Consider the following 27,107-nt stretch of genomic DNA (forward strand, 5'->3'; position numbering starts at 1 on the left):
CGGGGGTGGCGGAGCAGGGGAGGACACGGGCTCCGCAGCCGGGGACACTCACTCTCCCTGGGACAGTACAGGGACAGGCTGCCAGCTCCATGGGGACAGTCACTGGCTACAGAGCCTCTGTGTGTGTGTGTGTGGGGTCGAGGAAGGGTGGCTATGTATGCACAGGGCTGCTGAGACACCCCCCCGCACCGGTGCTTGTGACATGTGGGTGCATGGCTGCTGAGACCTGGCACGTTCATGGCATGTAGGCACAGGGTGGCTGAGGCTGCATGTGCTCATGACATGTGGGTAAGTGGCTGCTGAGAGCTTGGCTGCCCCAGTTCTGTGACATGGGGGTGCACGGGGCTGCTGAGACACCCCCCATGCTCACGACATGCCGGTACGTGCCTGCTGAGACCACCCTGTGCAGTGCACAGCCCCTGAGACATCCCACCCTTGTGACATGTGGGTACATGGCAGCTGAGAACCCCCATGCTCATGACATGTGTGTTTACGGCTGCTGAGACCACCCCCACGGCTCGTGACACACGGGTGCATGGCTGCCGAGACCTCCGTGCTCACGCCACATGGTTGTGTGGTTGCCGAGACCCCCCACGCTGATGACATGTGGGTACATGGCTGCTGAAACCCCCCACACTTGCGACACATGGGTGCGCAGCTGCTGAGACCCCCATAGAACACATAGGTGCCTGGTTGCTGAGACCCCCTGCGCTCCTGACACATGGGTGCACAGCTGATGAGAAAAAGCCCTCCAGTTCCCCAGCCCTGCCATAGGGATGCATGGCTGCTGAGACTCCCCACACTCGTGACATGAGTGCAGGGTTGCCAAGATCCCCACACTTGTCACACACAGGTACATGGCTGCTGAGAACCCCCATGCTTGTGACACGTGTGTACAGCTACTGAGACCGCCCATGCTCGTGACACATGGGTACAGGGTTACTGAGACCCCTTACACTTGTCACACATGGCTACACGGCTGCTGAGCCCCATGGGCTCATGACACGTGGGTGCAGAGCTCCTGCGTCCCTCTGCACTCATGACATGTGTGTCCCCATGTCCCAGCCTGGCTGGATCCAGCTCCTAGAGCGCACGCTGTGCTGGGATGGCCCCAGTATGTGATGAAGGCAGAACAGGCCCCAGAACACCCCAGGGTGAGACACAGGCACTGGAGAGCGGGATACATGGGAGAGAGGGGCACAGGGGAGCAGGGGCATAGCGCAGAGGGGGTGTCTCTCCCCCATCTGGCACACGGCAGAACAAGGGCCTTGCACACATTTACTTCTCATAGATATATTATTATTAATTTCTTTTTCTGTAAAAGATCTAAAAATGGATAGAAAAGAAACCAACAAAACAACAAAAAAGGGGGGAAGAGGGAACACACTGGCCGGCTCCTGGCCAGCGGAACGGCGGGGGGGACGTGGCACCCCCCTTCCCAGCGAGGGGTCCCCGCCGCCACCTCCTCCTCTCCCCCATCCTTCCGCAGGACGAGGGGACATGTGCCCCTAAAACTGGGGGGGCAATCCTGTGCCCCCCACCCCACCGGAGGCTGGATAAGGCCACGGGCGATGGGCTGAGCAGGCAGCCTGCAGGCAGCATGGGGCTCACCGACCCCCCTGGCTCTGCGGGGTGCAGGGGGACCCCTGTCTCTGTGCCGGACACCCTGGGCAGGTGTTGGGTGCCAGCCTAGGACTTGCCCTCGGCAGGGTTGTACTCTGTCTCACCGGCCGAGACCTGGGAGATGCGCCGCGTGGAGCGCCACAGCCGCCGGTGGAACTGGCCTGGTCGCACCTGGGCAAGAGGGGATGAGCACCCACACCCCGTCCCTTTCCACATCCCAATATTCTTTATCCATCCTCATCTCCTTCTCCATCCCCATCACCTCCCAAACCTCCATCCCCTTTTCCATCCTCTTTCCCTTTGCCATCTCCCCCCTTATCCTCTTCTCCTTCCCCATCCTCTTCTCCATCACTGTCATCTCTCAAATGTCCATCCTCTTCTCCATCCCCATTTTTATCATCCTTATCCTCATCCCCTTATCCATCTCCATCCTCTACCAAACATCCACCACTCTCAACCCTTTCTCATCACACAGCCCCTTCCAAACCCCATTCTTTGCTCCACTCTCTCATCCCCTTCCCCTTTCAAGTCCTTATCCCCATTCCCTTTCCTACCTGTATCCCCATCCCTTTCCCAACCCCTTCCTCATCACCATCTACCCACAATCCCCTTCTCCACCTCCATCTCCTTCCCTATACCCACTTCCACCTTCATCCCCTCCCTTTCCCGTATCTCCTTCCCCATATCTCCCTCACCCCACCCCTGTCCCCCTCTGCTCTGGAGAGCAAGGAGGACAAACAGAGATCCCCAGCCCAGCAGCGCCCAGGGGACACTGAGGTACAACCCCCCCAGGTGGTGGGGGTCCACACTCACCTCAGCGGGCTGTCCAGCCCCTACCACGATAAGCTTCCCATCCTCCAACCCCACCAAGATGTGACTCTTCTCCTTGGTGACAGACACGCTGTGGACAGGCACCCGCATGGGCACAGGGGGCACGGCTGCCCTCAGACTGTGAGAAGACAAGTGGTAGGATGGGACCCCTCGAGCCCCCCAGGCACCCCAAGGGGGTGGCTGGAGTGGGACAAGGCGGGTGGTAGCTTTCACCTCTGGAGGTCACGGATCTCCAGCCCACACTGCATGGTCCCCAGCACCACAAAGTCCTCCGTCAGGCACATGGCTGTCACCTCCTCATCCAGCGGGACGGAGGAGAGGTGCTTCCCATTCACCGAGTAGAGGTGCAGCGCGAACCTGTCCTGAAAGACAGCGCAAAGTCAGGGGGAACACACACGCTGATGGTGATGACAGGGAGGACGCAGGGACACTTGGCCGTACCTTCAAGCATGCTTGCTGACCCACGGCGGTCTGGGCCACCACCTGCCCCTCTGGCCCCACAGCCAAGTGGGAGAGGATGGCGGGTGGTGAGCTCTCACCAGGAGGCCGCAGGGACCGGATGAAGAGACCCCGGCGGATGGTGTGGATGATGATGGTACCATCCTAAGGGCATACAAGGTGATGATGGTGGCACTGTCCACCCTGCCGCACACCCGGCTGCCCAGTCCACCACCCTAGCTCACCTTGGAGCCCGACACCGCCATGTCCAGCTCGGTGCTGATGGCCACGCATGTCACCTCAGCGTCGTGGCCGTACAGGACCTGCACGGGTTTGGGAGCCAAGCCGCTGGAAAACCCACCCTGGTGTTGGGGACACGGGGACCTCAGTGACCTGGTGGCAGTGCCCACCACGAGCTCCATGGCTGAAGCGTGGGTAGGGCTGCCTACCCCACCATGGCTGGAACATGGGGTAAGGAACAACCCCCTACCTGCTGTAGGACCTGCCACACCATGCAGGTGGTGTCCCGGGACCCAGAAATGAGGTAGATGCCGCAGAGGTCAAGTGCCAGGCAGGTGACAACATCTGTGATACCCAGAGGGACACCGTGAGGTGCTCATCCCAACTCACCATGCTTGGTACCCCAAACCCAGGGGATAGCATCAAGATGTATTTTGAGGTGTGGAGAGTCTGCTAACCCTAATCCCATCCTGGGACTGAAATGGAGCCTGGACTGTCTCCAGAAGATGGGAGGCACTGGTTCATGTCCCCTCCTCTCTCGCATGTCCCGTACCTTCTCCCATCGTGCTACAAACTCATTCGACCTTCATGACTGGAGGAGGACATACCTATGTGCCGAGTGATGTGCCCCACGACCTTCCCTTTGGCCAGCGAGGTGACGCGGAGGCTGTTGTCCCAGTGTCCCCCACTGAAAAGCAGCTTCCCATCGGGGGACACAGCCAGTGTGCTGGAGCAGAGGTCTGCACCAGGGGCGAAGGGGCCCTGCAGGAAGCGCTGGGTCCTGGTGGGGAGGGACATGGGACAGTGGCAGAGCCATGAGCAAGCTGGTGGCACCTCCAGGAACCCTCCCCAGGTACCACGTGCCCAACTTACTTTGTGTTGGAGACAGTAGGGTCTTTGGTGAAGCTGAAGTAGTTGGAGATATTTTTGTCATAGGGTAACCAGTTATGGGTCCCCAACAAGCCATTGGCGCTCACGGTGACCTGGGCAGAGATGGAGAGGGAGGTGACACAACTCCCACCACTAGAGCCCTCCTGGGGCTTGGTCCCAGTCCACCCCCTAGGATAGCAGCATGCACCCATGCCTCAGTTCCCCTGCACTCACCAGGACGTCAGGTGATCCCTGAGTGATGAAGGAGTGTGCCTGGTTCTTGGGGACCACAGCTTGCACCAGGGCCACCCCATCGCTGATGCCCTGCACGGAGACAGCAACTAGTGGGTACTCTCCTGGCCACCACCACCTCCCTAATCCTAGCCAGGCACCCCTGGGGTTGTCCTCACCTCCACAAAGAAGGACTTGAGCTGGTCCAGGTTCTCGAAGACATTGGGTGAACGGGTGTCGAGGCGGGCCAGCCTCCGGGCAGCACTCTCTGCTGAGAGCCGGGCGGGATGGGGCTCCTGGAGAGCCGAGGGAACCCATGAAAAGGGGGGTGGCCCCCTGAAAGGGGCTGGTGTTTTGGGGTGGGGGTATGAGCTACCTTGAGCAGCTGGCAGGGCGTCTGCCCAAAGTTGCTTATGATGCCCTCGAGAGCCTTCCTCTGTGTCTCATCAGCGATGGCATCCAGGTCCACAGCCCCTGGGGATGGGGATGGTCACGGTGGGGGTGCCGCCTGGCAGGTACTCCCCCCATTACTTGTCCCATGGCTCACCTTCATAGGTGCAGTAGTAGAACACGTTGAGGGCCTCCACGGCGGCCGGGCCTCGTTGCTTGTACCCAAAAATGAGGTCAATCCACTCATGGAGGTGGGCTGAGACGTACTCCGACTCCTGTCCAAGGATGGGGCATCAGGATGGGCCAGGAATGCCCATCACCCCCTGCAGCGACCCCCCCCCAAGGATGGGAGCAGAGGAGGGGTTGGGTGAGCTCCACCACCTCACCAGGGCTTTGCGGTGCTGGTAGATGAAGTCCTCGCGGGAGCGCGCCCACCGGGGCAGCACCACGTCGCCCACCTTGTCATTGGAGAGCTGCAGGCAGCCCAGGTCAAAGCCTGCAGGCACAGCAAGCAGGGGGTGAGGGATGCTGACCCCCGCTGTGCTCCCATGGGTGCTGTCCCCATGGTGGGGACGATGGGTGCCCCTCACCGTTCATGTTCTCCAGGAACTCCGGAAAGTAGAAGAACTCAGGGATGAGCTCCTTTACATCCACAGGGTTCTCCATGCGGGCTTGCCACGCTGCTGGCACCGAGTGGAACTGCCGGTCTGAGCAGTCAAACCTGGTAGCACAGGACAACCGGTTGGAGCCTGCTCGTCCCCCCATAATGTCCTCTCCCTGGGGTGCACTCACTGGGCACCCACCTGCCACTCTGCAGCTGGATGTGGAGGGTGGTGAAGGGCTCGGTGCGGATCAGGTAGTGCATGACCCCCGCTGCGTTGGAGTAGTGTGTGCCGTAGTGGAACTTGTCCACTGTGCCTGTGGGGTCCTCAAAGCTCTCGTACCTGGGGACGAGGTGGAGGGGGGTCCACCAGGAGTCAGCCAAACGCTCCCCACATCCTGCATCCCACATCCCTCATTTGTGGGGTACTCACTTCTCCTTCACGTCCTGGGCATGCCGCTCGTTGGCCACCCCAATGGGCTTGGACAGGTCCCGGAACACTGCTGGGTTGGTGAGGTCAAGGGTCTCCGAGACGTAATCCCGCAGGATCCAGGGGAACTGAGGGGGTGGGAGTTGGGTGAGGCTGGAGGGGGGCACGGGATCACTGCGGGGACCATGCGGGGAACATGGGGCTCACCACAGGGTACTGGGAGAGGTCATTGTAGGTGCGCCCCGCGATCGTGTTCAGCTGCATGAGGTACTCAAAGTTGGAGATCTCCCGCAGGACCCATTTCTGGAGCGAAGGAAGCGTTGCCAAGATGGGTTGGCAGAGGCAGAAGATGGGGCAGATACCCCCACCCCATGGCTGGGCTGGTCCCATGGCCATCCCCGGTCCCAGACTGTCCCTGGTCCCATGGTCATCCCCATCCCACGACCATCTCTGGTCCCATAGCCATCCCTGGTCCCATAGCCATCCCCATTCTGTGGCCATCCCTGGTCTCATGACCATCCCCATCCTATGGCCATCCCTAGTCCCATGGCCATCCCTGGTCCATGAGCATCTCTATCCCATGCTGGCACCCTCACCTTTGCCAAGAAGAAGGGGAAATACGGGGTGGAGGTGGGCAAGGGTGGGCTGGTACCTGTGTGAGCCCTGAGGCTTTCAGCAGCTCCTGGGGCGACCGGCTGCCAAAGTAGATCTGGTTGGTGGGACGCAGGCCAAGGATGCAGGAGTACACCTTGTTCCTCACCTGGGGGGATAGAGGCGGGGACATGGAGTGGCTGGAGCCTGGGCAGCGTTGTGGCCCCAGGAGGGGGTTTGGGGCAGGGGGAAGGTTGCCACCACCTTCTTTTTGAAGTTGAGGAAGTAGTTGGCCTGGTCGATGAAGAATAGCTCCAGTGCAGAGCGACGGAGGTTGTAGCGGCGCAGGTGGACCTCCCGGAGGTGGGACAAGGGGCGCTTGAAGTCATAGCCAATTCCTGCTGAGATGGGGGGACACAGAGCCCCGCAGGTGTCACCATCCACCCAGACTCCCATTCCCAAGGCAGTGATTGGGGCCAGCATCACCCTGGGACTGGGAGGATCCCACCCCCAAAACAACTAGCACTCGGTGCGATGGGCTTCTGGGGGGGGGGGTTGGATGGGTGGGGGGTTCCTCACCCTGCCTTGCTGCAGGAACCCCCCGAGTAGCACACACTGTTACCTCCCTCCGTCTCCTCCTTCTCACTGCTGCCGTCGTAGAAGTAGACGTGCTGGGTTGTCACCTCTAGGCGTCCGGGGATGACGGCCACCGTCGTGATGAGCTCGCAGTCCTCTGAGACCACCAGCTTCTCTCGCTGGTTCTGCTCCTTGGGCTCAGCCCTGGGTGACACCCCAGGGGGGTTAGGAGACCGCCCTGGTGACACCCCCAGTCTGGTCGAGCCAGCGCCATAGCAGGGAACAGGAACACTCACTGGCTGTCCAGGACAGGGAGGTCCTCCTCGGCCAGTTGGTCATCCTCCAGCTCGCTCACCTTGGCCTCCTTGGCCATGGCAAGTGGGAGGGACTCGGCGGGGTTGTGGAGGTGGTCAGCTCCTGAAATGAGGAGGGGGTCAGCAGGCCTCCCTCATAGCTGGGGGGCAAGTGCTGTGAACGACCCCATCACACCCCCCGATCCCAACAGAGTCCATGACAGCTCCCAGCTCAACCCCACCATGTACATCCAACTGGTGGCTCCCTCTTGCCTGTGGCATGGGGGGACCCCTGGATTCCCCACTCCCATCAGCCTCACCCAAGTTGTCACGTAGGGCGCTGGCCTCCAAGTGTTGGTCAAAATTCACGTTGGGCACCAGTTTCAGCCTCATCCTGGAGTAGGTCTCGGCACTTGACAGCTTCCAGCGAACCTCCGGTGGGTTCCTGGGGGCAGGTGAAGGTGAGGTACCCCTGGGGACCCCCAGCCATGCCACCCTCCCTGGGGACCGAGGTGGGGGCTCACCGGTCAGCCCAGGCAGAGCGGGGAGAGGTGAGGAGGCGGCACAGGGACCGCCACTGCTTCAGCACGGTGCTGTGGTGGTTGTTGGCCTGCTTGAGCACGTTGGCGTGTCGGATGTTTTCTGCCTTGGAGCGCTTTGCTGCTGGCTCCAGCACTAGCTCCTGCCAAGGGAGCAGGAGAGTGAAGTGACAGCAGGACTGGGGCTTGGGGACATCCCCAAGGCGAGGAGCATGTCCATGGGGTGTTGTCCCCAAGGCAAGGAGAATATCCGCAGGATAATGTACTTGGGGTAAGGAGCACATCCCTAGGATGATGGGCACATCTCTGGGATGGTGTTCCTGGGATGAGGAGCACATCCCTGTAAAATGTCCCCAGGATGAAGAGCACTTCCTGAGGGCAGTGTCTCTGGGGTAAGGGGCATGTCCCCAGGATAACATCCCTGAGATGAAGAGCACATCCCAGGATTAACATTCCCAGGCTGAGGAGCATGTCCCTGGGGCAAGGAGAATGTCTCTAGGATGACAACCCCAGACTGAGGAACACATCCCTAGGATGATGTCCCTGGGGTGAGGAGCATGTCCCCAGAACAATGTCCCCAGGATGCGGAGCACATCCTGAGGACAATGTCCCCAAAACAAGGAGGATCTCCCCATGATGACATCCCCAAGATGAAAAGCACACTCCCGGAATTAATGTTCCCAGGGTGAGGAGCACATCCCCATGACTGGGTGATGTCCCTGGGGTTAGGAGCACGTACCCAGGGTGAGGAGCCCATGAAAAAACATCCTTGGGTTGACAAGCACATCCCTGGGATGATGTCCATGGGATGAGGAGTATGTCCCAAGGACCATGTCCCCAGGGTGAGGAGGATGTCCCCAGGATGACACTCCTCAGGATGAGGAGCACAATCCCCAGGATTATTTATTCAGGGAGAACAGCATGCCGCTAGGATGACAACCCCAGAGCAAGGAGCACATCCCCTGGATGACATCTTTGGGGTGAGGAGCATGTCCCCAGGATGAGAAGCACATTTCCAGGGTGATATCCCAGGGGTGAGGAGCAGGCAGTACCTGGAACATCTTGCCACTGGCTGCCTTCTCTTGCTCCCGCCGCTGGGAGCTGCTCATCATGGCATCGTAACAGGCATTCCAGAAATTGGACATGTGGTCGTGGCTCTTGGCAAAGGTGTCCATCTCAAACTGGGCCATGGTGGGCTGCACCTACCGAGAGAACCGGGACAAGAAGGGAGGTGTTTGCAGGGCTGGGCACCCACCAACCATCCTCCAGGCTATGAGCATCCCTGCCCTGGAGGTCACCCCTGCAGGCTATCCCACCCTGGTGGTGACATGGGAACCCTGCCACAGCATGGACCCATCTCTAAACCTGTGAAGGTGTTCCCACAACAGCGGTGCCACCCCATGGCACTCACATGCTTCTCAATGAAGCCTCTCCACTCCGGCGTGGTGCAGAAGAGCTGGAAGTCCTCGTAGAAAGTGGGGCTGCCGTTGGTGGGGGGCAGCGAGGGCAGGAAGAGCTGCAGCTGCAGGGTCTCATAGCACTGGTCCATCAGTGTACGGACAATGGGCACCAACCAGGAGAAGGTCTCTGACCTGGCGTCCAGCGAGCGCCGCAGCGGGGTCTCCAGCTTGCCCAGGAGGTAGCAAGCCTCATCCTTTCTGGGAGCCGAGGCAGTCTGCAGCAGGCTGTGCAGCTTCACATATGCCAGCGAGTGCAACTGGGGGGAACACAGCCATCAGATGGGGCCATCTGCCCTGCCCCAAGGGCTGGGGTCTCACCCCAAGACAGGGTGACCCACCTGGGGGTCCTGCAGCATGATGTAGCCCACGAGGATGCGTAGACCAGTCTGGGCCATCTCCTTGAGGTCAGAGGTGCCATTGGCCAGGTGGTACCAGACGCCCAGTTTGTCCAGCAGACTGCTTACCCCCTCGTAGATCTGGGGGGGCAGAGTGAGCCCTCCACACGGCCATGCACCCCCCACCTCTCTGGCTGGGTGGGTGCAAAGCCACCAGGTCTGTCCCCATCATGGGGGGGCTTTGACTGACATGGGTTTGGGTTATGGGTAGGGGTTTGGATTAGGGTTTAGGGGTAGGTTAGAATCTGGACTCAGTGCCCTAATGACAAACTAGTTTGGGTTTGGCACCAGGGTTATGGATTGGGGCTTAGGGTATGGGTTTATGGTAAGTGTGTAGGGTAAGGGTTAAAGGTTAGGATTGGAGTTAGGGATAGTGTATAGGATTGGGATTAGGGTTGAAGTTTACAGCAAGGATGTAAGGTTAAGGTTTAGGGTTAGGATTTAGGAGGTATGGTTAGATTTGTAAACTATAACTTAAGGTTAGAATTTAGGATATAGGATTAGGATTTTGGTTTCCTGTAAGAGTGTAGGGTTAGGGTTAAGGGTGGGGATTTGGGTTAGGGCTAGGGTATAGAAATGGGGTTAGGGCTGAGAATTATCGCAAGGATATAGGCTTAAGGTTTAGGATTTGGATTTAGAGGGTATAGTTATGAGTTAAGTTTATGGTTTAGGGCTATAGCTTAGGGCATAGGGCTAGGGTTCTGAGTTTACAGTAAGGGTGTAGAGGTTAGGGTTTTGGATCAGAGTTAGGCTTTACAGCAATAGTGTAGGATTAGGGTTTACAGCAAGGGCTAGGGTTAGATTTACAGGTTAAGAGTTAGGGATGGGGTTTAGGGTTAGATTTTAGCATACAAGATTAGAGTATTGGATCTGGGTTTATGGTACGGTTGTAGGAGTGGGGTTAAGGGTTAGAATTAGGGGTTGGGACTAGGGTATAGGATTGGGCTTCACAGCAAGGGTGCAGGGTTAGGGTCAAGGTTTAGAGTTAGAGTCGGGTTTATGGCAAGGGCTTAGGGCTAGGGCTAAGCTTTAGGGTTAGGTTTAGGGGTTAGGGTTTGATTTACTGGTTATGGGTTAGGGTTGCGGTTTAGGATTAAGGCACAGCTTATTTTCTAAGATTAGGTTCAAGGGCTGCAGGTAGGGGCAGGGTTTAGGGCTAGTGTCAGCAGTTAGGGTTTAGCATTAGGGTTCAGAGCTTGAGTTTGGGATCAGGAACCCCTGCTTGTGCCAATGCACCTTTTCACTCCACAGGGCCTGGTTGTTGTGTCCCTCGGAGAACAAGAAGTCCTGGAGCAGCCGCAGCAGCTTGAGGGCGTTGTGGGTGAGACCAGGCAGGGTGGCTGGCCCCGACTCCTTCAGGTCCGTCAGCGCTGACTCCAGCATCATCTCCAGCAGGCTATGGGAGAGCAGGCAGCTCTGTAGGGTGGTCCTCCCTTGGCATGCACCCACCCAGACCTGCGCAGGACTCACCTGCGCTTGATCTCATCGGGAGGCCGCACCAGCTCGCACGCTGTCCCCAGCTTTGTGAGAACGGAGAAGACCTGCCCGCGCTCCCTCCATGCCACATCGTCCCAGCCCTCCACGCCACGCCATGTCACCGAGAAGATGATGTTGGTCAAGAGGTTGCACAGCTCCTCCTCAGGCGTTTGCTGCCAACGGAGAGGAAGGGTGAGAGGTCCTGTGTCCAGCATAGCCCAGGGTGATGGGCACAATGGTCTGGGGCTCACCTGGGGGTTGCTGGTGTTGGAAATGTTGTCACTGGGCAGCATGTCCTGGTAGCTGCTCTCATCCAGGACATTTGAGAGGCTGGAGCTCTTGCGTGCTCGCATCCCTGGGAAGGGCTTGAAGCTCTCCAGGGGTGAGGGGGTGCCAGGGCCGCTGGCAGGGGTCTGTGTGCCACTCTCAGCTGTGGCGATGGAGCTGGTGCTGGCCAGGTCGAGCCCCAGGTCGAAGGGTGAGGTGGAGAAGGGTGAGAGTGGGTGGTAGACACCATCAAAGGGAGGACCATCACCAGGATTGGAGGATGAGCGGCTGGCCCGGTCGGAGGAGTCAAAAGACTTGAAGTTGTAGGAGTGGAAGGACTTGGTGCGGCCACTTGGGGAGATGGAGTGGTCAGAAAAGCCCTCGGAGAGCTCCTGGTCTGAGGCCTCATAGCCTAGTGGCAGGAAAACATCCAGCTCCTGCAGCTCAGCTGGCGGCGGGCTTGTCCCGTCCTTGCCAGAGGGGTCCGAGAGGCGGAGGAGCTCCAGGCAGCCCCCATTGCTCCCGTTGCTCAGGCTGTGCTGGCGGGACTCGTAGGACTCCTTGACGTAGAGCTTGGTGAGTGTGTCCTGCCAGCCAGCCAATCTCGCCAGCTGCTTCACCATGTCCTGCTGCGCGTAGATCAGGTGGAAGAGCTGCAAGAGGAAGTGAAGAGGCAGACCTGATGATGTTAACCCAGCTCCTGGTAGTGTCTTGGGGGGCTGGCTCCTCCCAGGGGCAGGATGCTTGGTCATGAGCACCTCAGATCCTCTATAATCATCATGGGGTGCTGGCACTGTACCACCTCCCTGCTGGTATGTCCAGGTGCTGGCAGCTCTGTGTTACCACCATCCCCATGGCCCCTGTGTTTGGGCATGACTGAGTGCCCAGGAAACTCAGCTCCAAGGCAACAACTCAGTCACAGCCCCTTGCACCCACCACCCGGCTCACCTTGCGGCAGATGTCGAGCCGGACGGTCAGCTCAGCCCGGTGGGACAGGTAAACCACGGCCACTAGGTCCTTGTAGTTGGGAGGGTCTACGGACAAGTTGAGAGAATACAGTGGTGGGACACCTCCTTCTGTCCCCGAAAGCACCAAAGGCCCCCAGTCCCAAGACTAGCTGAACCTCATGGGAAGCCACAATGATGACCCCATGGCATGTGTTTGGGATGGGTGGTCAGGGCTAGCCTGGTTTTGGTAGGGCACAAAGTACCTGCACCGAGGACCTGCTCTGAGAGGCAACGGAAGAGCAGCATGGAGCCAGGGATGTCACTGAGGCAGGCGATGAGCCCCTGGTACCCAATGTCCTTCAGCTTCAGGCGGTTTTTGCTGCGCTCAGGGACCTTCTCATACTTCAGCATCTTGTAGAGCACCTGGTGAGACAGAGAAATGTGGCCACCCTGCTGCAGCAAAGCCCCTGGCCACTGAGGATGGCAAGACGTTGGCACTGAGGGCCCGCCTTACCTTGAAGACCCTCTCCCGCACTTCATCTGAGAACTTCTTCTGCACCAGCAGTGAGAAGAGGACCTCCACATGGCCTGGCTCAAAGAGGAAGGCAAAGAGCTGGTCCTGGGCAGGTGAGCCCTTCAACAGGCTGTGGATCACCTCCAGTGCCCCGCAGACCTGCAGGACATGGGGCTGATTGTCCACTGCCCTCCATCTGCCCCACTGGGACCTCAGCAGCTTCTCCCCACCTGCTGCCAAGTGTTAGGTCAGCCCACAGCACACTGAGGTGTTTGGGGACCAGGGTGGCTGTACCTGCTGCTCATCCTGTGCCCCAGCCACATAGCTCAGCAAGCTCTGCATCTCCTCCCCAGAGAAGCTTCTGCAGAAGAAATCTTTCACCAAGCTGAAGAGGGATGTTTGCACTGTCTTGATGTCATCGGTGGCTGTGGTCTTCTCCCTAGAGGTGCTGATGGATGGACATGCATGGGCATTTCCTCTGTGCACATGCACAGCCACCCTCCTGCCCCTTGTCACCCACTGCCAGCATGATCCCAAATCCCACCATGAAGTCCAAGATGCTTTGGGACAGCCCAGTGTGGACATCCCTTCCAGCCAACCCTGACCACTGGGAAATGTCCACCCCACACATTTGGGTCTCTGTGGGGTGTGAACACTCTCAGTATTACTGGCATGCATAAACACATCGGGTCAGATAAGAAAAGGGCATCAGCTTGCTGCAGGAACCACCATGCTCTTGGTTGCTGCTGGAGAGATGCTGAAAGTGGATTTGGGGCTGACTGGGCACAACTCTGAGTGGAGGCTTAGGCATGGGGCATGGCCATGGGGAGTGGAGGGTCCTGCCCCCACCACTATGCTCTCACACTGAAAAAGCATCCCATGAGGTGCTTGCAGGGGCAATATTACCCCAACAAATGGTGTTTACCCCAAACTGCAGCTCCAAGAGGTGAAGCCCACCACCACAACAGAAAATAGAGGTCCTAGCTACAAGTGGCAGCTCACCCATAGTATGTCCGGATGGAGTCGAGGATGTACTGCACCCCGTACTTCTTGCGGATGCGCTGCTTGTGGTCCTTGACAACGTTGGCCAAATACTGGATGTGACCTGCAGGGGGAAGGTGTGAGTAGCCATAGAGGCCAGTTGGGATGGAGAACACCCCCAAACACCCCCGGTTCACACCTAATCGGACAGCAAAGTCACTGTTGCTCCAGATGCGGAAGTCGAAGAGGAGATGCTGGTAGAGGAGGTGCAGCAGGAACCCGCTGCCCTCAGAGGCCACCTGCTCCATGAGGATCTGCGAGGCCATCAATGTGCTCATGTCCAGCAGTGGGCTGGAGACCTGCCACGGGTGAGAAGTGAGGCTTGCAGCCCCTGCATCCCCCTTGGGGAATGGCACTGGGGACCACGGGATGGAGCCCTCGGTAGCCCACCACACCTTCTGCAGCAGCGCCCCAATGATGGCCGGCCCGTGGCATTGCACCAGGCTCTCCTGGTTCACCGAATGGTTCTGGATGAAGTTCTTCACCAGCAGCAGGAAGGCGGCCACGCTGTTCCTCTCCAGCCTGCTCTCTGCAAGGCACAGGGCAGAGCCCCACCAGTAGCTGTGAGCCCTGTGCCCATGCGAACGCCATTCTACAGCACTGCCTGTATCTGCCTGCAAAGGGCATCCTGAAGACCTCACCATTAATGTTCCACTGCAAACTTTTCAGCCTGTTCTCCTTTTTCCCCCAGATTTATGCAAGTGGAAACCTTTGTTGCTCTGAGCTTGGAAATAAGCAGCTGGGTATTGGGAGAAAGCACATTTCATCTATGGAGAAGGCGGCTCTTGCATGAACCCAGTTCTACTACAAGACATCAGAGACTCTACGCAAAGGCGAACTGGAGGTAAGCAGGCTGAAGTCACCCTCATCTTCCCAGAACTGCTTGTTTATGATGAATTGAGGCATAACAACATTAAAAGATGTCAACACTTTCTCCATTACCCATAATTCTTGGTTGCCTCAGGCAAGACCTCTCCTGCCTGTGGTAGACACCAGCTTAGTCCAGGCAGCACTTACGTGTCAGCGGGGTTACCTCCAGCCACCTGAGCAGGATGGCTCCTGCTCCACATCCCCTGAGGTCCTCACCTGAAGACTTGCCCAGTGGGATGAGCATGCCCTGGGCATTCCTGGAGGATGTCAGCTCTGGCCCCATCAGGTCGTTGGTCTCCTGCTCATCCTCAGGCTCCTCCTTCTTGGACACCACTTGCTCGAGCAGGGGCAGCAGCACGCCCATCCCACCCACACAGTTGACCACATCCTGCCGGAGGGAGGCAAGAGGCTTTGCAGGGTGCTGCATGGTGATGGCAGCATAGAGGAGGAGGTTGCACGTGCAGCTGGGCTCCATCCTGCCTGCTCACAGGCTCAGCCCAAGCCGGGGAAAGCCAGACCCTGTGGCTAGCAAAGACTGCAATGTGCCCAGACCCACCCTACAGCACAAACCTAACACAGGTCCCCAGAAATCACCTGCTCCCATGGTGCCCACCCTGGATGCTGAGGGCCTATGGGGCAGGCAGATCCTTAGGGACTTATGGGTCATGCAGGTTCACCCAGTATCATGTCGCAGAGTCCCTGTAGAGTCCAGGGGAACCACCACAGGTAACCAAGACCCTGCAGAGGTCCTGCCCTGGCCTTGTACCCAAGAAGGGACCCAGCTGCCTCCATGCCACAGGGTGGATGGGCCAGGTGAGCCTCCCTTTACCCAACATACCTTGATGTCCCAGTTGACCACCTTGTGCCCCGTCAGCCTTCCATCCAAGCCATGGCTGGGAGAGAGGTCCAGGCAGATGTTGTTCCTGCAGGCCTAGAAGAAAGCACCATGAGAGCATCCTCATGCTCCTGGAGATTTCACTTATGGCCAAGGGTCTACCAGCGCTGTCCCCATCACCAAAGGGATGGCTCTCCTCACCTGTGGGGTGTAGTACAGCAAGAGCTTGCTGCTGAGCTCTGCCAAGTCACCTTCCAGTGTGAACGGTGATGTGATGTTTGGTCCTGAGGAAAGAGGACTGGGATGAGCTGGGGCATGGTGGAGAAGACCCTGGTGGGCACCAGCACTCCTGTGGACTTCCCCCAGTCCCATCCTGACATACCTGTGCAGAAGAGCGTCTTGACCTGGGCTTGCTGTAGAGCCTCACAGAAGATGGCCACGGAGCCAAGGTGACCCTCCAGGGAGGTGGGGCTGCCCCACTCAGTGTCCTGGCTGCCGGCTGCTGTGGTGGCCACCACCCCCTCGGTGGGTGGCTGAGTCGGGGTCCAAGCATGGGGTCCCAGTGCGGCGGGGACAGACTGGGAGCGGCCCAGCGCTGGGTGCGGGGGGAAGACCAGCTCTGGCCCATGGGAAGCTGGTGTGTGGCTGGTGGTGGTGGCAGTGGTGGTGGTGGTCCGGTGGCCCGCAGAGCCAATGCAGCAGGAGGTGAAGGACTGGAAGGGAGATGAGTTGTGCTCAGACCCCAGCTCCATGCCAAGGTGAGGGGTCTGGCTGGGCACTGGGAGGGTCCCCCACCTCATGGAGGGAGGGGAAGCGCAGCTGTGCCGTCTTCCGCAGGTGCCCATCGGCATAGATGCTGACGATGTTCTGGCCAAAGGGCCGGCGGCCAGCAACATGGACAATGTCAATGCAGTGCTGAGTGGACAACGAGGAGCATCAGGTATCCTGGTGTCCCTGTTGTCCCTCCAATGGGGATGGGGATGAATACAGGGACAGGGATTGGGATGATGCTCACCCAAGCCGAGTCATTGAAGGCAAACTCTGGCAATGCCACTGTCATGTAGTCTTTCTTGGTGCAGACGGCTACCACCAACACGCCGCCACCAGTGAAGAATGCCTCAAAGCCTGTCCCGCCAGCTGTGAAGAAGCTGTTGGGGAAGAAGCATGGTGAGGATGGTGGTGCTGCACCTCCTCATGCTCACCTTAGCCGCCCTGGTCCCTCCATTGAGCATCACCTGTAGAGCTGCCTCCTCTTTGGCCTTGCCGGTGGCTCAGGCTCCTCCTCACTCAGGCACAACCAAGCGTGGAAGGCGAAGGCACTGCCAGGCCACTTCTGGATGGTGGGCACCATGATCCCCGCCATGCCGGGTGTCAGGTCGAAGCACTGCAGTGCCCGGGGTGGTCCCTCAACCCGTGCCATCCCTGAGAGTGCCCGGATGACGGGCTCCACGTAGGGATGTGGTCCTTGACCTGGCTCATGCCGCAGCAGCCGCAGCAGCTGCCGCAGCTCTCCAGGGCGAATGGAGAGGCTGCCCAATGCCCGCAGCAGCTCCAGTAAGTTTTCGGAGCAGGCATTGGGCAGCGCTGGCTCGGTGGCCAGGGCACCCAGCAGGCAGCCCACCATGCCTGCCTTAACACAGGTGAGGCGGCTGGGCAGGGAGGCTTCGCAGAGCCGCCGCAGCCAGCCTGACAGGAAGACCTGCAGCTCCCGGCACGCCAGAGCCGGCAGCCAGGCCAGCAGGATGAGCAGGGGTTGCTCGTTGCGGATGGGGCGCACTGGGAAGGAGCTGTGGTCGCCCTCCACTGCCTGCCAAAACACAAGAGCTGGTTGGTACAGCCCTGACCCTGTGGAGAGGGATGGATCGTCCCCTGGCCAACCAATCCTCCTGATGCTTGATGTACCAGCAGAGACCTGGTGCATCAAGCCTCTTGGAGACTCCTGTGCATCAAGCATATCAGAGACCCTCATGCACCAAAAGTCTTGGAGAACCCCAAGACTTTTGGGGTTCATCAAGCATCTTGGAGAGCCTCATGCATCAGGAGTTTTGGAGACCCCATGCATCAAGGGTCTTGGAGACTCTCATGCATCAGAGACTGCTGAGCACTAAAGCGCCTCAGAGAGCCCCATGCATCAAGCATTTTGGAAACCTCCATGCCATCAAGCACTTTGGAGACCCTGCACATCCAGCGGTACCAAAGCAAGCAGTAGTACAACAGAAAGGGCTCAATACTTCCCAAAAGTGAGCATGACTCCGAGCTAAAGATGGGCCCAGGACCTTTTGGGAGGAAACTGACTGGAAACCAGCAGGGTGGAGAGGACTGGGGGGCAAGGAATGGGGCTGCTGGGGGCCGAGATCTACCACAAATCACCAGGGCTGAGGGCTGTTTTCAGTGTGGAGGAGAAGTGGTCATGCTCACCATGTTGAGGAGCTCCTGAAGCAGGCGTTGGGTGGGTTGGCCTTGGCTCCTCAACACCTCGTAGAGGTGGGCATAGCCGATGCGTTCCTTGAACACCTCCTGCAAGCACACAGGCATGTGGGATCCCTTGCTGAAACCCACCACTTGCTGCTTTCACCCCAGCCCACCTAGCAAAGTGAAAATGCCCAAACCCATCCACTTTTGGGGTGTCCTCCCTGCCTCTGGTCCGCTGCCCACCTTGGCCGAGGGCGAGTTGCTCATGATGGCGGTGAGCACCCCAATGGCATGGACCGCGATGGCGTCGGAGCTGCTGTCGAAGACCTACAGGGACATGGGGGTGGCAGGTCTGCTGAGCCATGCGATTGATGGACACCATACCCGGAGGTTTGGTTATGGGGTGGCCTCACATGGTACCTGCTGGAGCCCATTCCTGTCTGGTGGCTGCGTGGGGACCTTGTCCTGGGCTTCATTCGCCTCCCGTGAGCTGCCAAGGTAGAGCTGTGGGGCACAAAGTGGGTGTCAGCTCCAGGAACACCACCCAGTGTGGGGTGGGGGAAAGAGGGAAGGGGGTTATGGAGGTCCCCACCCCACGGATGCCACTGCAGCACAGCTGCCCTGTCCCAGCATTGTCTAGAACCAAGAAGGGTGAGGATGGAGATGAAGATTCCCAACTCTGGTGTCACCAAGGAGGGACACCAAAGTGGCAATGCTGGTACCTTGCTGTTTTGGAGGAGCCGGATGATGTGCTCGAAGCAGTTGTTGCTGAGAAAGACAGCCTGGAGGACTGGCCGGTCCTCACAGTTCAGCATGGCCGGGATGGCATCTACGGTGAGGTGAGGATGGCTCAGCACCCATCCCGCATTCCCATTCCCATCCCCGTCCCCAGCCACCTACCCAGCATGAGCACACGGAGAGTGATGAGGCCACCGGCCGCCTCTGGTGCCAAGGAAGTGACCGGCAGGTCCGAATTGAGCACCCTGAAGTAACCATCCAGGAGGACACGCAACGGCACGGGGCCAGCGCCGGGACTGCTGCTGTGCAGCACGTGGACCACGGCCACCACGCTGCGCAATGCCAGCTCCAGCAACCTGGGGACCGAGGGGGTCCCCCCGCCTCCCCGCTGCAGCACCCCCAGCAGCGCCTCCACTGCCGACGGCGTGATGGCCCGCAGTGCGTTGGGCTGTCGGGATGATGGGGGGAGACGGGCTTTTATGTTGCCTATTGTGATATAAAACCCCTTTTTAAAGCTATTAATGCTGAGTTTGACATCTCCAGCGCTGCAGGTTCTACCCATCTCACTGCACCCTGCTCCTGGGTGCGTGCAAATGAATTTAAAGTGACTTTCAGAGCTATTAATTAAATCCTGATTTTTAAGTACTGGCTTAATTAAAACCTATTTCTGCTCAAATGTATTCAGCCAAGAAGTTCTCATCTGCCACCCCACCGGTGATGAACCAGCAGCTTCAACTCAAACCCCTCCTTAATTTATTTTCTTTAAAGCTAAACCCACTGAATTTAGGGCTGGAATTTTGACTAATGGTTTTCAAAGGCTTTTGAAAATTAAGTGGTTTAATCCCAGGGTTTATCTTGTTTAGAATAAATAAAACTCTGGAGTTTATCACTTGGATGATGATCCCAAGTCCTCCCCATCTGCTTCCCAACGCTACCTTGGATCCGGAGAGGATGGCCCCGAAAAGATGGATAAGCCGGAGCTGAAGTGTTTCAGGGAGCTGCTCTCCAGCTTGGAAACTCTCTGCAAGGATGAGAAGGGAAAGATTTACTTTGGGGAATAAGCAGCTAAAAAAACTAAAAAATCGGGAAAAAATCCCTTTTCTACCCAAATCCACCCCAAAAGCCAGTGAATGTGGGTGCTGGACCCTGTTGATGGTGGAGGGGATAAGGATGCTCAAATGTTTTGCAGCTCTGGCTGCACCAGGGAAGGTTATTTTGTCCTCATAAATATGGGGGGTTTGTTCAAAAATAGGGCTCAGTTTGGGGATTTCCAGGCAGTTGGGTATGCTGGGAGTTTTAGGTGATTTTTTGCAATGCTTTTGCCTCAGAGGATTTTTTTAGGGGGGGCTTCCCCAGAAAAAAGTCCCCTTTGCATTGGTTTTTGCAGGTATCCCAGGTTGTGCAGGCCTTAATCTCTGCTTCAGGATCCTACACTTGCCTGCCAGAACCCTGAGGTATAGGCTCATATATTTGCCCTTGAATCATAGAATCACAGATTGGTTAGGGTTGGAAAGGACCTTAATTGGTTAGGGTTGGAAAGGATCTAGTTCCAACCCAAGCATATAACAGTCCTGGGGCAGATATAGGCTCCTATATTTGCAGGTGCAGGTATAGGATCCTATATTTGACCTCCCCTATGGGCACATACAGGGTCCTGGAGCAGGTATAGGATGCTATATTTGCCCTTGAATCAGTACTGATCTGGGGGCATATACAAGATCTTGGATCCTATATTTGTGGGACAGGTAGAGGATAACCAGGGGCAGGTGCAGAATCATCTACTTGTCCTTGAATCACATAGCTACCTCTGAATACTATATGCCCCCATGGATTCTATATGTGCTCCTGGATCTCATCCCATGCACTGGATGCTCCTGGATGCTCTATGCATCCCAATACTGACCCTGTAGGTGCCCCCACACCCCATTGCTGGAGCACACAAGCCCAGATGCAGTGGGTGATGGGGGGTGTAGGACCCCCTTTTACCTTGGAAGAAAGTGCCAAACTCGGGGGGCAAAGGGGCTGGGGCGAACTTGTATTTACTCTTCTCCTTCGCACTGATGATTTCCCTGGAAAGAGAGGGGTGAAGTGTGGGGGAAAAACGAGGAGGGGGATTTTGGGGTGCAGGGGGGGCATCTCCACTTACCCACTCAGCTGCCGCCGCCAGGTCTGATAGGGGTCAAAGAAGCACTCGCAGAGATGCAGGGCATAGAGCATCCCGTTCTCCAGCTGTATCCTGCTCCGCTCATCTTCCTGGATAGTCTTCAGCTGCCAGAAAAAAGAGCAGGATTAAACCTCCTCTGCCAAAAAACATCATCCTCTGGCTGAGTCCCCCCCAGTATTAGGGCAGGGGTTCTCCCTGTGCCCTCACCTTGTTCGCACAGACCCGCAGCAGCTTCAGCACCTCCGGGATGAAGCCAGGGGTTTTGTCTGCTTGGATGTTTTCCAGGTTCCTGCAAAAGGCCGGGAGGTGGTAGGTGGGATATAACACATTGAGGGATAAATACTATGTTTTGGGGTGATGTGATGTCCTTCAAGGGGGGGGTGACGTGCTTAGGTGGGGGTAATACACTCTGTGTGTGAGGGAATGATGCACTTTTTTGAGGAGATGCTATATTTGGGGGGGAGTATGCAGTCTCGGCGGGGATGCTACACTTCATTGAGTGGGTAATGCACATCCAGGAAGGCACCGGGGTGGTTTGGGACCATGGCAGTCTGCGACTAGGGTGATACGAGTTTGGTCCGTTCAGCAAATACCTGGGGGGGGGCCAGACCCCAGTGATGGGGGGGTCCCCTCCATCCCCTCCCCAGCACCTGGGGCTCATCCTGCAATGCTGGAGGACTGAAACCAGGAACACCCATATGTGTGGCGGGGACGGAGGGAAGGCAGGCGCCCCCAGGGGTGTCGATGGAGGGGTGCCACCCACCTGCAGATGATGATGAAGAACTTGAGGAGGAGCAGCGCCTGCCCCAGGCTGGCCCCGGCACCCTCCTCACGTGGGACCTGGGCCACGCACTGCCCCAGCCGCTGGCTCAGCACCTGCAGCACCTCCCGCGGCAGCACCGGGATCTCCGACACCGACTCCTCTGGCCTGTGACGGGGACGACAGGGTGACAGGATGCGACCCCCGCCACCATCAACCCCTCCAGAAGCCTCAGACCGGATGGCTGAAAACCACTGAGAGCGGATGAGCTGCCACCATGGCAACCCCAAATTTAGCTGTGGATGTCACGTCCCCCCCCATCGCAGGGTGTCAGCCAAGGGTGCCGGGTGGTCCTCACCTCCTGGGCTCCAGCGAGGGCAGGGCGATGATCTTCTCGAAGTTCATGACAAAGGCTTCCAGCCACTGCTGCAGGTAGGACAGGTCCTTCTGCAAGGGTGAGGGGGGCTGGAGCCACTGGCCAATCAGCTCCCACAGTGACCACCGCCACCGAGGTATCAGCCAATTAGCAGCTAGAGTGGTCAAGCCCCTCCTTGGTCAGTTCAGCCAATGGACAATCAGAGAAGTACAACCTGTAGAGCTGCTGACCAATCAAAACCCAGAGCGGCACAACCTGTAGACTTGCTGACCAAACAGCACAACCTGTTAAGCTCCCGGCCAATCAACAACCAGAGCACCTGCCCGCAGAGACAATTACCAGCCAATCAGCAGCAAGAGCCACTGGCCCTTAAAGACCACTGCTGGCCAACCACCTGCACAGAGCACCTCACCCTTGGGACCTGCCAACCAATCAGCACCCAGAACACCTGCCCCTACAGGCAGCTGCCAGCCAATCAGCTGGCAGAGCCGGGCACGGGCAGCCAGCAGTGCCTGCCACAACCCCCAGCACGTTGTGCAATGGCCTGATTCACCCGGGCTGCCACCGCACCCCGGGGCCGGGCACCCCCCGCCCGGTGCCCATGGGGGTCACCCATGGCCCTGAGCATCCCAAGGCAGCACCTTGGGGTCAACCATGGCCCCATGCACCCCAATCAGCACCCTGGGGTCAACCATGGCCCCATGCACCCCAGTAGAGCCCCTTGGGGCCATCCATGTTCCTGAGCACCCCAGTACAGCACCTTGGGGTTACCCACAGCCCTCAGCACTCCAATGTAAACCCTTGGGGTCACCCATGCCCCCATGCATGCAAATACAGCACACTGGAGTCACCCATGGTCCAGAGCATCCCAGTGCAGCCCCTTGGGGTCAACCGTGTCCCTGAGCACCTCAATACAGCACTTTGGGGTGACCCATGCACCCCAGTGCAGCCCCTTGGGGTCAACCATGTCCCTGAACACCTCAAAACAGCACTTTGGGGTGACCCATGCACCCCAGTGCAGCCCCTTGGGGTCAACCATGTCCCCAAGCACCCCCAGGCAGCACCTTGGGGTGACCCATACCCCTGAGCCACCCCCATGCAGCACCTTAGTGTGACCCATATTCCTAAGCACCCCCGTGCAGAACCTTGAGGTGACCCATACCCTTGAGCACCACCATGCAGCCCCTTGGGGTGACCCATGTCCCCATGCACCCCCATGCAGCACCCTCAGCTGTCCCCAGCCCAGGCGGGGACTGTCCCCGCTTGGGAGCACCTCACTACCCACAGAGACCCACCGCCGCACCCCCAACTCCCCCAGGGACAAGGCGGGCCCCATCGCTCCTCCGGGCACTGACGGCACCTCCGCAATGTGGGGATCCCCAAGGAGACCTCACGCCCCTCCGAGCAGCATCCCTTCACAAACCACCCCCCCACTATCCCATCCATCCATCCCCATGTCAGCCATTCCCTCCCGAACTCCCCCATTTACCGCTGGTACCACTCAACTGCAAGCATCTAGTGGGGTGAGCCGGATGTGGGGTGTCCCCCCACCTACCTGCAACCAGACCCCTGTTACCTGGCTGCCAGGGTGAGCGTGGCCATCCATGACCCTCGGTGAGCTGCGCCAGTGCAGCCGCGCCAGGACGGGGGATGCAGTTATTTTACACGTTCCCCCCCCTCTTTCTCGCCACCGCCTTGCTTTGCTCTTGTGCAAAGCACCCAAAAACACAACAAACCCCAGAGGATCAGGAAATGCCAAGTCACCCGCCGCCCCAACGGCGCTTCCTCCCACCGCAACTGGCTGCCTGGCACTGGTTTGGGGTGCCACCACTTGCCCCCAGCCCCATGCAACCGCCAGCACTGCCAGGATGTGCCAGGGATGCAGCCAAGGTCATGAGGCACATGGGATGATGGGCACCACTGTGGAGCTGGCACGTGGCACGGGCACGAAGCTCCAAGCCGGTGGGTTTCGAACACCACGGATAACCAGATCGTGCCAAAAACACAAGCCAAATCTCGCTGGTATCTCCTCCCACCCCCCCATCAGTGCAACCAAAGCTGGGCTGTCTTGAGTTTGCCAGTTCTCAGCATCCCTCCTCCCACCCAATATCCCCGCCTTGCACCCACCCGGAGCCGGCGTCCCATCCCGGCCTGGCGCGGCGCTCACCGGGACAGTGCCAGCGGCCGCCTCTGCTGCCAGTGCCTGTCCCAGCCGGTTGCCGGCTGGCAGAGCCTGTTGGGTGGCTTCTGGGCTCGGCCGGCGCAGTGCCGCCTGGGAACGTTGTGCCGGCACCTCCATCCCTCACTGGCGCTGCTGCCGGGAGATCCGGTCTCCCGCCCAATAATGACAAAGCCACCAGGTTGTCACCTCCCTGCCACTGAGTCCCATAGGGGACACTGGGGGTCTCACTGGTGGGACCCCACTAGGGTTCCTGCCAGCGCCCTGCCAGCCCCTTTGGATGGCATGGGACAACACGGCTAGCACCATCCCTGCTTTGGCATGGCCACCTCGCAGGACATCCCTGGGGACATCCCTGTCCCCTGCCAGCAGCGGTGGCACGGTGATGTGAGCTCTGCCCTATTTTAAAGCCATGTGAGATAACACTCGCACTCCTAGTGCACAGCCCTCCTCTGATCCCACCCGCCAGGGAGGGGGGCGATGATGGGGAATGCTGCCACCGAGGTGACACCCAGACCAGTGGCTTCACCAGCTGCATTCAAGCCTCAAAATAAACCCAGTAGTGGGACAGTGAGAGGCTGATGTGTGGCAGGGACATGGCTCAGCAGCCTTGCCCTCACGCAGTGCTTGGGGACGTCACCATGGCGAAGGCCAGCACAGTTTTGCTGCAGGACCCGGCTGCAGAGGTGACACCGAGGTCTCACCTCCGCCTCGGTGCCTCTTGGAGGTGACATGGCCACCACTCTGGTGTGGCTCAGTGATCAGGCACACCCTGACAGTGCAGCATGCTTGCTATGCAAGAGTGTCCCCATATGGCCATGCCCCAAGAGCATGGCACACGTCCCTGTATGACCATGTGCACCCAACAGCATGTCACGTATGTCCATGCACACCTTGACAGCATGGTAAGTGTCCCCATAGGACCATGCACACCCAACAATGTGCCACATGTCCCCTGTATGACCATGCACACCCTGATGGCTGGGCATGTGTCCTCATACAACCATGCACACACAGACAGCATGGCACATGTCCCTGTATGACCACACACACCCGACAGCATGCCATGTACCACCATGCACACCCCGACAGCATGATGTGTCCCCTGTACAACCATGCAGACCCTGATGGCATGGCATGTGTCCCCCTATGACCACGCACACGTGATGACATGGCACGTATCCCTGTATGACCACACAGCCCCCAACGGTGCAGCACCCATCCCTATGTGAGCGTGAACAACCAGCAGTGTGGCATGTGCCCCTGTATGACCACGGACACCCAAGAACATGTCACTCATCCCTGTACAAGCATGCACACCTGATGGCATGTCCCTATACAACCATGCATACCCCTACAGTGCAGCGCCTGTCCCTGGGAACCAAAAAGCATGGCACATGTCCCTGTATCACCATGCACACCTGATGGCACAGCACATGTCCCCCACATGAGCATGTACATCCATGTCCCTGTATGACCACACACACCACAACAGCACAGCACCCATCTCTGTGCAAGTGTGAACACCCAACAGTGTGGCACATGTCTCTGTACGACCATGGACAGGCAAGGACATACCACCCATCCCTGCACAACCACTCACCCCCCAACAGTGCAGCACCTGAACCTGGGGGAGCGTGAACACCCCAATGGCATGGCATTTGTCCACATATGACCACGCACACCATGACGGTGTGGCACATGTCTGTCCCCACCTCATCACATGCACCTGACAGCGTGGTGCCTGTCCCTGGGTGAGTATGAACACCCCACAACGTGGCACGTGTCCCTCGTACAAGCCCTCCCAGGGGTCCTGGGGGACACTGCAGGGCCAGGGGAGGAGACGGACACAACTACTGTCCCTGTACCCAGGTGGCACCAGGGTCCCCATCCCTCCTGGAACCTGCAGCCATGTGCTAGGAACACAGCAGGGTTTTGGGGTAGAAATAACGCTCTTCCCCCCAACCCCCCCCGGATGGACACCTCAACCTGCGGCACAGGAGCTGGGAAGACACGGAGGGGTGTGTGTGATCCTTTCCTCCAGGATCCCCCCACCTTCCCCAAACCTGGACGCATGGATAGTTAAGGAGAAAACAAAGCACAAGGGGCTTTGGAGGTGGATACGGAGGGTCCCCCATGCTGCCAGCCAGGACAAACCCATTCTCCAGGACCCCTGGCTGTGGGACCTGCCCCACCAGAGGGAAATACGATGGCGGGGGGGGGGGAGACGGCACAGACGGTGGTGCCGGGGGGGTCCCCCCTGAACAGGGCACCCTCCTTTCCCCCCCGCTGCTGCTCCAATGTCACCGCGGCCGCACCTGCTGCTGGGCAAGGGTGCGGGGACCCGGGAGGGGGAAAGGACCCCCCAAAACCCACCCGGCCGGGTGTAAGGGGACGTGTGTACCTCCCAAATCCCCCCGTGATAGGTGGGATGCGGTGGGGGAGTCCCGGGGGTTGCGGTGCTCCCCGAGGGGATCGCGGAACTCGGGGTACGGGGTGTGCCACGGAGGGGTGTCGCTCCCGGGATATGGCAACGGGGATCGGGGGGGGAGGACACGCGGTCGCGGCCCCCAGGATGCGGCAGTAAGGTGCAGGGGGGCGCGGTGCCCCCCAAATGGGGAGAATGGGGTGGGGGGATCACGGCATGCCGCAATGGGGGACACGGAAGGAACGCGGTGCCCCCCCAAGTGGGGAGTGATACGGCAGGAGGTGCCGGCAGGGGGGTGCAGGCAGGGCTCAGCCATTCCCTTTCCCCTATGGAAGGGGGATGCAGGCAGCGGGGGTGATGGGGGTAAAAAGGGGTGCTGCCCCCCCCCGGGGTTGGGGGGAAGAATTGGGGTGTGCGCGGGGTCCTCCGGTGCCGACCTCACCTTGGCGAAGTAGAGCATCCAAAGCTCGTAGAGCCGCTCCCGGGAAGCCATGCCGGGCCGGCACGGCTCGGTACGGCACGGCACGGCCAGCTCCGCCCCCCCCCATCGCCGGGCCCTCCCCCAGGTACCGGGGGGGGCGGTGACAGGGCC

General features: G+C 58.8%; 1 protein-coding gene across 1 annotated transcript; it reads right to left on the reverse strand.

Moving 5' to 3' along the window:
• Nucleotides 1-1,268: 1,268 nt before the first annotated feature.
• Nucleotides 1,269-27,094, reverse strand: NBEAL2 (neurobeachin like 2). Its single transcript, XM_030483871.1, is given in 55 exon segments — nt 1,269-1,794; nt 2,437-2,572; nt 2,668-2,816; nt 2,896-3,057; nt 3,138-3,254; nt 3,383-3,477; nt 3,741-3,913; nt 4,006-4,115; nt 4,237-4,326; nt 4,413-4,529; nt 4,610-4,707; nt 4,781-4,898; nt 5,010-5,119; nt 5,214-5,344; nt 5,427-5,567; nt 5,658-5,782; nt 5,862-5,957; nt 6,307-6,492; nt 6,495-6,643; nt 6,868-7,025; nt 7,118-7,238; nt 7,435-7,559; nt 7,639-7,796; nt 8,706-8,855; nt 9,065-9,370; nt 9,452-9,589; nt 10,745-10,904; nt 10,979-11,157; nt 11,236-11,904; nt 12,200-12,285; nt 12,462-12,621; nt 12,713-12,871; nt 13,007-13,160; nt 13,715-13,817; nt 13,893-14,052; nt 14,149-14,282; nt 14,840-15,011; nt 15,462-15,554; nt 15,660-15,742; nt 15,841-16,171; nt 16,254-16,373; nt 16,474-16,606; nt 16,694-17,265; nt 17,877-17,975; nt 18,114-18,197; nt 18,291-18,374; nt 18,593-18,699; nt 18,771-19,056; nt 19,544-19,629; nt 20,595-20,677; nt 20,755-20,876; nt 20,980-21,061; nt 21,536-21,700; nt 21,891-21,979; nt 26,958-27,094. Coding segments are annotated over 55 exon segments (8,370 nt in total). The 5' UTR covers nt 27,009-27,094; the 3' UTR covers nt 1,269-1,689.
• Between the last annotated feature and the right edge of the window lie 13 nt (nt 27,095-27,107).

This window comes from Strigops habroptila, chromosome 1 (genome assembly GCF_004027225.2).
Source record: "Strigops habroptila isolate Jane chromosome 1, bStrHab1.2.pri, whole genome shotgun sequence".
NCBI classification, from domain to species: Eukaryota; Metazoa; Chordata; class Aves; order Psittaciformes; family Psittacidae; genus Strigops; species Strigops habroptila.